A 10,993-nucleotide genomic window follows, 5' to 3' on the forward strand; every position below is an offset into this window, starting at 1 on the left:
TATCTACACGTTCAACTTAGACCAGGTTTGGACCTTCTGCTCTCAGAAAGCGCGCACACATGAGGGTGTGTCCCTGGCTGGCGCGGTGGCGGGTTTGCGGCCGGGCCGGGCATGCCATGCCTTTCTCTCCAGTATTTTCAAGCTGATTTTTGTTTGTGGAAACCGCAGCTCGTTGCTGGTTTCAGAGGCTTCGCTTCCATCACCGACCCGTGTTGCCTCGTTCGCCTTTGTTGATCGGCGGCCCTGGCGTGAGTTGGGAAGTGGTGCACTTCTCCGTGTCCGACGTGTGTCCCCTGACCGCCCTGTGTCCCCCAGATCCTGCAGCCCCGTCCCGGCCCTCCGTCGGGACCTCTGTTCTGCTCCTGGTTTTCAAGTGTGTCTCTGCGGTATTTCTCCGCTAATTACAATATTAATACCAGCTCTTTTTTTAGAATCCTCAGCCTGTTTACAAAAATGTATCTCTGCCTTCCCTCCGTTAAATTTTGTCTTTGGAGGTGGTAGTGAAGTTTTTAAATTGCCTTTGTGATTACATGATTTTTTTCTTAAGCTATTGATGGGGTGGATTCTATTATTAGAGTATCTTCTGTTGAACAGTCCTTGACTTCCTGCGAAAAGCCCGGAGTATTCGTCTATCACAGCGCTGAATCCCTCCCGCTACGGAGCAGGGTCTCTCTCTCTCTCTCTCACTCGGGAAATGAGGCCTTGGATGTTCCTTTGGGAATGAGTTGTAGGTGGTTTTGAATATTTGCTGAGTGTGAATCGGTTTCTCTATCACAGATTCATTTTTCGGTTCAAAGATCGAATTTATCCACGAGGCTGGGGTCCAGGTACAAATGGGAGAAGAGTATTTTAGTAGCTTTTTAGAAAGTCACTCCTTGCTTCTGCAAAGCATCACTTTTTGTGTCCAGGTTGAGATAGTTTCCTCCAAAACGATCACGGCCAGGTTTGGTTGTGTGATCAGTTACACGTAGTATGTTGATTTTTTAAAAAATCTAAAACCTTATTTGACACAAAACAGGCACTTCATGCAGACGACGTGCAATAAAACATCTGCTTTTACAGCTCAAGTGTTGTTTTCATTTTTGCCCTCTTTGGTTACACCATTAAAAACCTAACATGTGATGATGTTTTTGCCTGTTTTGATTAGTCTCAAATGACCAGCCCCTGACACATTCATTTAAGTTTCCTGATATGTTTTCTACTTTCTTTATGGTTTTTATCCTGCTGCTGTTATTTCCCGTAAGTCCATTGAACTATTTATGTTCTTTTGATAATGAAGTTTGAAGTTTTAAAACACTTACCTTTGAGGGGCGCCTGGGTGGCTCAGTCGATTGAGCATCCGACTTTTTTTTTCTTAATATTTATTTACTTAGAGGCCGAGTGTGAGTGGGGGAGGGGCAGAGAGAGAGGGAGACACAGAATCTGAAGCAGCTCCAGGCTCCGAGCTGTCAGCACAGAGCCCGACGCGGGGCTCGAACTCAGAAACCACGAGATCATGACCTGAGCCGAGGTTGGATGCTGAACTGATTGAGCCACCCAGGCGCCCCAAGCATCTGACTCTTGATCTCAGCTCAGGTCTTGATCCATGAGTTCAAGTCCCAGGTTGTGCTTTGCTCCGGGTGTGGAGCCTACTTAAAAAAAAAACAAAAAACATTTGATATTTTCACTGCATCCATGACCTTAATATCTAGGTATTTCCTCTCTCCCTGATCTCTGTCTTCTGCCACGTCCCTGCTCATTCCTCACCTCACTGTGTTAGGATGGAACTGAGTGACCCGAAAGGTTTCCTCTCTGGTGTTTCATTGTGTGGAGAGTTCTTCGTTATAATAGTATTTGAGTTGGCTTTTCTTTTTTTTTTTTTTAATGTTTTATTTATTTCTAGGAGAGAGAGAGAGACAGCATGAGCAGGGGAGGGTCAGAGAGAGAGGGAGTCACAGACTGAAACAGGCTCCAGGCTCTGAGCCGGCAGTCAGCACAGAGCCCGACGCGGGGCTCGAACCCACGAACCGCGAGATCGTGACCTGAGCGAAAGTCGGACGCTTAACCGACTAAGCCACCCAGGCGCCCCGGCTTTTCTTTTTTTAATGTTTATTTATTACTGTGCGCGGGGGTGGGGGGGACAGAGGATCTGAAGCAGGCTCCACCCTGTCAGCACAGAGCTGGACGTGGGGCTCGACCCCACGAACTGTCAGATCACGACCTGAGCCAAAATCCAGAGTTGGACACTGAACCGACTGAGCCGCCCAGGTGCCCCATGTTGTTTTTTTAATGATCCATGGATGCTTGAGAGAATGAGCTGGATCCTACTTTTCAGAATTTGAAATGGGAAAAGAGCTGCCCCTTCTTTGGTATAAAGCACACGCTACTAAAAGATACATTGTGAAAAGGTGAAATCGTGTCTCTTGTACAAGTAGAAATATTTCATTTTTTCAGCACCAACATTTGAATTTATATTACAGATGTTAATAACAGCAGCCACTCCTTAAGTTTTGGTTTCAAAATTGAGAAAAATCATTTAAGGCTTTTTTTTTTTTTGTCTTTGCAGATGGGAATTCAGTAATTTTTTAACCCCAGAAAGAGTTCATATCACTTATTTATATCCGGATTGGATATACAGTTTTCACACAAAACCTTTATATCATTTACCATATTGCCACTATTTATTTAAAAAGGTATTCATGAGGGGGGTGCCCAGGGGCCTCAGTCAGTTAAGCGTCCAACTTCGGCTCAGGTCACGATCTCGTGGTTTGTGGGTTCGAGCCCTGCATCGGGCTCTGTGCTGACAGCTCAGAGCCTGGAGCCTGTTTCACATTCTGTCTCTCCCGTTCTCTCTGCCCCTTCCCTGTTCACTCTGTCTCTCTCTCNCCCCCCGCCTCTCTTCTCTCTCTCCCCGCCTCTCTTTCTCAAAAATAAACATTAAAATTTTTTTTAAGGTATTCGTGATCTAATTTGTGATCTTATTATGACTGAATAACGAAAGTAAAGAAGTATTATTACATTGAGTTTTCAATTCTCAATACACAGAACTTAAATATTCTAATTTTTAACTTTTAATCTTTTTATTTTTTAAAAAATTTTAAGTGTTTATTTTTGAGAGAGCACGCGCGCACACACACACGCACGCTCGCACGCACGAGTAGGGGTGGGGGGCAGTGAGAGAGACGGAGACAGATCACCCAAAGGAGGCTCCGAGCCGTCAGCACAGAGCCCGTTGCGGGGCTCAAACCCACGAGCCATGACATCATGACCTGAGCCAAAGTCCAATGCTTAACTGACTGAACCACCCAGGTGCCCAGTTTTTTATCTTTAAGTAAACTCCACGCCCAGTGTGGGACTTGAACTCACGATCCTGAGTCATGTGCTCTACCAGTTGAGCCAGCCAGGAGCACCCCCACCCCCTTTTTTAAAGGCAGTATATTTTTAAAAACTCATTAATCAGTGTGAGAGCCAGTAGGGTGTTACAGCTGGCTCAAAGGAAAGTCCTGAGAACACATCATACCATGGATGGAGGCGACCAGGAGCGCCGAGTGAATTTGTGAATCAGTGTGCAGAACTGGGCACTGTCCTCCGTGCCAGCGGCAGCTGGCTGCGTTCTGCCAGACAAAATTCCTGTGCGTTTCTGTGGATGAGAATTATTTTCAGTATCATTACTATTCTACATTTGACAGAGTTTTAAAAGGAGCCCCCAAACAAGAGAAGACTCGCTTAACCCAGAGCGCGCGTTGACAGGAGACCTGGTAATCTCGCGTCCATTTTAAAGACTTTTATACCAGGGCGCTTGGGTGGCTCCGTCGGTAGAGCATCCGACCTCGGCTCAGATCATGATCTCACAGTTTGTGGGTTCAAGCCCCGTGTCAGCTTCTGTGCTGTCGGTGTAGAGCCTGCTTGGGGCTCTCACGCTCTCCGCGTCTGTCCCCCACTCATGCTTTCTCTGTCCCAAATAAACTTTTGGGGCGTCTAGGTGGCTCAGTCAGCTAAGCATCCAATTTCAGCCTAGGTCATTATCTCCCTGTTCCCAAGTTCAGCCCCGTGTCGGGCTCTGTGCTGACAGCTCAGAGCCTGGAGCCTGTTTCGGATTCTGTGTCTCCCTCTCTCTCTCTCTGCCCCTCCTCCCCTGCTCATGCTCTGTCTCTCTCAAAAATAAACATTAAAAAAATTTTTCAAATAAATTAAAAAAAAAGACTTTCACTTTTGCCTAAAATGCTTTAATGTTTTATTTTTTTATTAATTTTTTTCATTTATTTTTGAGAGAGCAAGCGAGTGAGCGCGTGAGCAGGGGAGGGTCAGAGAGAGAGGGAAACAGAGGATCTGAAACAAACTCCAGGCTCTGAGCTGTCAGCACAGAGCCCGACACGGGGCTCGAGCCCATGAACCATGAGACCATGACCTGAGCCGAAGTCAGACACTTAACTGACTGAGCCATCCAGGCACCCCTGTGTTTTATTTATTTTTGAGAGGGAGCACACGTGCAAGGGAAAGCCAGAGAAAGAATCCCAAGCAGGCTCTGCGCTCACAACCTCAGACTCACACACCGAGAGATCACGACCCACGTCAAGTCGGATGCTCAAAACGACGGAGCCACCCAGGCGCCCCTAACGATGCTCGTGCATCCCTATTTGTTATTGTCCAGTTATCTCCCCTATGGGACAATGAGGAACTGATTTGTCACATCAAATTATCTAATCTCTGTATTGTTAATGGTTTTCTTTACTAGATCTTAGCCATGTTGTTTGATGCCTATAGACTTTTGTTATGTTTTTATCATAAATGGTACGTATTCAACTTGCAAAATTTAGGAAATAGACAAAAGTATAAGGAAAAATTTCAAACCATTTGTAATTCCTGCTGTTGCTCACCACTGTTATTCGACATGTTAGTTTCCTACCTCGGAGCCTTTCTTCCCATCTGTATTTCTTGAATATATCTAATATTGTCCTGCGTACAAAACTTATTCTTTGTGTTTTTTCACCTAATATTTTAACAAACACTTTTCCTATGTTATTAAACCTGTCCAGAAGCATCTTTTTAAATACTCTTACTTAAATTTACTTTTCCTCTGTTTGGGGCCATAGTAGATGATTACCAGCGTTTTGCTATTATGAATAATACTGTAACCTTGGGACGTGAACATTTGTGCACATTTCGCATGATTTCTTAGGGATAGATTATCATAGATCGAGCAACTGAGTCAAAGAATAGGAGCCGTGCAATGTGGGGAGATACGCTCTGTTTACATAAATGGTTAGAAAAAGGCTTAGGGCAGAAAGCCGCCACCACTGGGCTAAACCACTCGAGGTTAGTTAGCGAGACAGTGTAACCAGATCACGAGTAACTTGTTATATCACCTGTGGGAAATTACTTTCCATCTGACGCTAATGTACCTTAATCACGAACACCATTTGCCCCCCCACCTTTTGCTCCTTAATCACACAAGTTAACGATTACCATCTGATTGTGTTCTCCATGTTCACCACGTGTGTAAGATCTTGAGCACTCAGAAAACACAGAGACGAAACCCCTGTTCAGGACTCTGGTCTCCTCCTGGACTTTAGTCTCTCTTGTATTCAATCCTGTGTGTGCTCCCTTCCTGGACAAGAGACCCCTAGTCGGCAACAGTGCAGGGCTCTGGAGATAGAGCAAAATTGCTTTATAAAGTGTGTCCATCCGAATGCAGTGTTTATAGCAATATCCTCTCCTATTGCATGATGGTCCGGTAACGTCCTGTGCTTGGTGTGCACGATGTCTTTTGCTGTTGCACTGTGACCCCTCTTACCTCCTGCGATACCGTGTTCTCTAAATCCCATCTTCTAGTGATACCGCAACTTGTCCTCTTCACTTAACCACGTCTGGTGGTAGCATTTTTTTTTTTTAAATGTTTTTATTTATTTCTAGGAGAGAGAGAGAGAGAGACAGCGTGAGCAGGGGAGGGTCAGAGAGAGAGGGAGTCACAGACTCTGAAACAGGCCCCAGGCTCTGAGCTGGCAGTCAGCACAGAGCCCGACGCGGGGCTCGAACCCACGAACCGTGAGATCATGACCCAAGCGAAAGTCGGACGCTTAACCGACTAAGCCACCCAGGCGCCCCTCTGGTGGTAGGATTTTTGCCCAGACTTTTCTTTGTCAATCACTCGATGCTGTTTTGGTTTAGATGTGCCCCATTCGGACCTCATTTCATCATCAAATCTGGGACTTGTCTTTACATGAGGGAATTGAGGCAGCTTTCCATTATTGTAGTAATCTCTCTGCTCCAGCTGCTCTCATAATATTTTATTCTTCCCATTTTGTGTGCTTCCCTATCCCTTTGACATTTTACCTTTTGACGGTCCACTTTGTTTATAGCATCGATTGTGGTTTCCTAGGGAGACGCTGTAGCTTTCATTTCATGGGCAACCTCTGCAACAGGCACTGTGAACGTTCTTTCTTTTTTTTATTTTAGTGTTTGTTTTTTCTAGAGAGCATGCAAGTAAGGGGGGTGGGGGAGAGGATCTGAGGCAGGCTCTGCGCTGAGAGCAGAGAGCCTGACATGGGGCTCAAACTCATGAATTGTGAGATCATGACTTGAGCCAAAGTCGGATGCTCCATTGAGCCCCCAGGCGCCCTGGCACTGTGAATGTTCTTAATTGTGTTTTTGTCCCGAGTTAACAGGGAACTCCTCCTATTCCCTTTTGAGGAGCTAAAGGAGTTTTTTGAGAGTTTCAGATGTGTTTCCCATACTTTTACACCCTTTATTGACATAATCCAATGTGACTGAAATTTAACTATCATCAGCGAGTGTGTTCATCTCCCGACCCCCGGAATCTTACATCGAATGGGCGCCGTCACCGCCACTTCCTTACACGGCTCCCTGCTTCCAGAGTGCTTTCTTTGACTCAGCCCTGGATATGTGGGGGGAGATTCCTAGGCACTCTTTGCTGGAAAGGTGCTCATGTGGTAACGTGTCAGAGATTTGCGGATTTCTGAAGATCTCCCTGTTACCCTGAAGACGAGTCTTGCATCTACACCACACGCAGTTCCCGGATCTCATCCTTTTCCTCTGGAATTGGAGGAGTTGGTTTCTTGGATGCGGGATGCATTGATTGTGGTGGAGGTGAAATCTGTAAAAGCTGCATTTTTACTCCTTAAAATAAAAAAAAAAATGTTTTTATTCAGAGAGCGTGCGTGTGTGGGTGCGCATGCACACATGAGTGGGGGAGGGACAGAGGGAGGGGGGGAGAGAATCCCAAGCAGGTTCTCCACTCAGTGCAGAGCCCCACACGGGGCTTGATCTCATGACCCTGAGATCGTGACCTGAGCCGAAATCAAGAGTCGAATGCTCAACCAAGTGAGCCAGCCAGGCACCCCTGCATTTTTATTCCTTTGAAAATCCCTTGTCTTTTTGGAATTGAGCTAACGGGTTACACTCCTGGATCTGTGACGGCCCCTCAGTCACCGATCTGAGGGCTTTTAACACACTTCAGCTCGTTTTTCTACTTGATGGCTCCTAGCAGGCTATCTCTTTGCATTTACATTTCTTACCACATTACATCTTCTTGTTCGTTTTGGCCGTTCATTTATCCAGAGCCCGTTGATCACTCGACCAAGTGTGGTTTTAGCCATTAGCTAGCGAGGATCATCAATAACCGAAATGCATTAGGAGAGCAAAACCGTATCCACTGTCTGCCACCGATTCATCGCGTCGGGACGCATCTCCGGTGTCGGCTCAGGACGGCCACCTCCACACCTCCCTGTGTGCGTGCGCCTCGCCTCCCCATGCTCCCTGCCTCTGCCTCGTTTCCCGGTCTGTCTCCAGCCGTGTTTCCCTTGTGCACCGTCGCTGATTAATTCCCAGTCAGAGTGATGGATGGTTTAATTTGCTTTCCTCAAGAGCCCTGTTTGCCTTGCCGGGCCCGGGCCTGGGGAAGATTTCCAAGGTGCCGGGCAGTTGGCTCCGGAGGGCGGGGTCTTGGCAGAGGGGGCGGGAGAGCCACACAGGTTTCTGGGACCGGAGTCCCAACACAGTGCCATTTTGATCCTTCTCATCCTTGAGTGACCTGGCTAAGCCGGAACCTCATTTGTGCCACAAAGCCGCCTCCGCGGGCCCAGAAGCTGGGAGGAAGGGCTTTGCTCTTGACAGAAGGGGAGAGCCGCACACCACAGAGCAAACTCGGTGGAACCCCCCCTTCCTGCTTTTTCCCTAGAGCTCGTCTCCTCGTGGCCTCTGAATCTTCCTCTCTTGGTTCCCTACCCCCCACCCCCTGCTGGCCCCTCCTCCTGAGGCAGAGTCTCAGGCTCCTTCTTGGGAGAAGCCAGCTGAACCTCTCCAGTTGCTTGCTTTGGAGTTTCCTTTCATTTCTCTGAGTAGCATCGTGAAGGCTCAAGAGGCCAAGGATCCTCCTTGGAGGAAGGAGGAGGGTGGGGCCATGTCGTCTTCTTTCCTGCTTCCTCCCTGTCGACAAGAACATCAAGTTCACCACCTCCAGTGAGCGTCCTCGTCGCCTCTCCCCTCGTCAGCTTCACCACCATGCTCATCTCTGCCGCCATCTTCATACCCGTCACCACTGCCTCATCACCACCGCCACGACCGCCATCTCCTCTGTCGTCTCCAGTGTCACGATCACCCCGATCACGAGTATTAACACCAGCGCCTTCACCATAGCAGCTGCCGCTCACTGAGTATTTGCTGTGTTACACGCACTGTGCCGAGCGTTTTGTATGCGTTTCCTCGTTCAGTGGTGGGACCCTGTCGTGGTCACAGAGGTCAGGAACTAGTACGTGGGGAAGCCAGGGCTCAATTCTCCGTCTTTGAATCCATGGCCCCTTCCCTGACGCGGAGGCTCTACATTTTGCAAGTTGAAGGAGGCACCGGGGTCCCCGTTACTTTCTGCAAAGCAGAGACCCCACCCCCGCAGCTCTGGGCCAGACGCCACACCTAAGTTCCCTCTGTCCCCCCTTTCCCACGTGGGCCCCTTTCTTCCCCCCACAGGTGTACGAGGGCGGGAGCCATGTGGACCAGTTTGTGACCCGCTTTCTCCTGAAGGAGACGGCCAATCAGATCCAGTCGCTGCTGAGCTCCGTGGAGAGTGCGGTGGAGGCCATTGAGGAGCAGACCAGCCACATCCGGTGTGTCACTGGGACCTCGCAGGGTCATCTGGGGATGTGCCACGCGCACACACACTCACACGGCAACCTGCTGCTTGCTGGGGCCGTCCGTGTGCTTGGGGACTGGGTGACCTTGGGCAAGGTGAGCCCCGAACTCTGTATCCGTGCTGGGCCCTGTGGTTCTGAGGCCCCCGCTGTGGACGGCCGCAGCTCTGGAAGCTGACGCTTAGCGATTTCCTTCAGCGTCGTGGTCCCTGTCATGATTAAAACCGTTTTCACCTGCTGTAGATCAGATAGGCCCCTGCACAATTGTCGCTGCTGTCCTGTGCAGCGCCAGCTCCGTCGTGTGTCAGCGGTTACGCCCGCCCGCCCCTGTGCGGGAGGCGGGGGGGTGGGCAGGTCACAATGGGGAGACCCCTCCCTACACACACTCCAACCCCACAGTGCCTCAGATCCCAGCTCTTTGGGCTCTGGGCTGCGAGTCCCCTTAGGCCACCCCGTCCAGGCGTGAGCCACTGGTTCAGAGCCCTGCTGCCCATTGTGGGGAGACCTCCCTCCACACAATTTGCTGCTGGTTTGTGGGGCATCAGGATTGACACCCCAAAGACTCCATGGCCTCTCCCCCTTCCAGAAGGCTGGAGTGGCCCCGCCGCACAGAGGAGGGGCTGGTTGAGTTTTCAGGTTCACAGGGGACAAATTCCAGAATGCACCAAGGGGCAGAAGGGGGCTGGGCACAGGGCGTGTTTGCTGCGTGACTGGGTGTATCCGTGTCTGCGGCGAGTTTTCCAGCATCTCGGGGTGCACGGTGGCCGGGAATTCACCGAGCGGTGACAGAGCCCCCTCTGTGGTGCCAGGCACCGGCAGGGCGTGTGCCGGGGCCCAGCACCTGCGTGCACACCGGTGTGCCTGGGGGCAGCGCACAGGGACAGGGGGCGGGGCCTGGCCCTTCTCTCTGGGGCCCGCTGAGGTCAGGGTCACAGATGTGTCTGTCCTGTCCCGGGCTCTCTGGACCATATCTGGGGCACCGTTGTGCGGAGAGGCAGGTTGTTTGGTGGGTACAGACGGGGGCTCCCCCCACCCCACCCCACGGGGAGGAGGAGGAGGGGGTGTGTGTTAGGCAGCGGGGTAGGGGCCTGGCTCAATGTCGCCCCAGCCCTGGAACCGAAGCTCCCGGGGACGGGGCCCGGGCTGTGTGGTCCTAGAGTGTAGTGAAGTTCGGGTCCCGACTGCCCTGGCCCCGGTGCCGCCTCCGGGAAACAGGCCATGACGCGCGCCTCACAGGAGCAGGCCTAGACCGGGTCAAGTGCACACGTCTGGGCTTGTGGCCAGGGCCCTGCGGCCTCGCTCACAGTGCGTGTCTCGTCCCCTCACACCGCAGCAGACAGAACCACGACAAACCCGGCCACGGCGCAGTGGAGGCCTGGTGTGGGAGCCCCGCGCCCCCCCACGCCCCCAACCATAAGCTGGGGGCCGCAGAACACGGGAAGAGTCTTCCGCCTGGTGAGAGTGGCGGCCTGGGGTGCGGAGCCCTGGGGGGCGGGGGGTCCTTGGGGAATTCTCAAANTGGCAGAGCTGGTGGGGCGGCTGGAGAACAAGGTAATAAGCCCGCGGAGCCCACACGCCTCTCCGCTGCCCCCGCGTCCCGACAGAGCCTGGCGGCCACGACTAGGGACAAGATGTCCCTGGTGCCTATCCGAGGAGAGGCGCCCGGGGCAAGGGGGAGGGGACAGGGCTCCTTGTGCCTTTGCTCTCAGGCAGGCCTGGCCTGGGAGGCGGTGCCCGGAGGTGGCGCGGTGGTGGGTGAGGGACGGCGGCCCAGGAGAGGTTAGAGACCTCCTGCATGAGGCGGCTGTCATGCAATCTCTCCTGTGACTCGGCGCGTCTGCGGGTTGTAGAAAACGGCACAGTGTCTATGG

The 10,993-nt window shown here is 51.1% G+C and overlaps 1 protein-coding gene across 1 annotated transcript in view; it reads left to right on the forward strand.

Annotated features, from left to right (window-relative positions):
• The window catches only part of NECAB2 (N-terminal EF-hand calcium binding protein 2), a gene marked incomplete at its 5' end in the record, with an annotated part of 25,605 nt that overhangs the window by 8,936 nt on the left and 5,676 nt on the right, over positions 1–10,993 (forward strand). Inside the window, 3 exon segments of the mRNA XM_077754172.1 lie at positions 8,962–9,098; positions 10,456–10,576; positions 10,578–10,673. Coding sequence (XP_077610298.1) covers positions 8,962–9,098; positions 10,456–10,576; positions 10,578–10,673 — 354 coding nt within the window.

The sequence above is a fragment of the Crocuta crocuta genome, unplaced genomic scaffold (assembly GCF_008692635.1).
Source record: "Crocuta crocuta isolate KB4526 unplaced genomic scaffold, BGI_CrCroc_1.0 scaffold61, whole genome shotgun sequence".
NCBI classification, from domain to species: domain Eukaryota; kingdom Metazoa; phylum Chordata; class Mammalia; order Carnivora; family Hyaenidae; genus Crocuta; species Crocuta crocuta.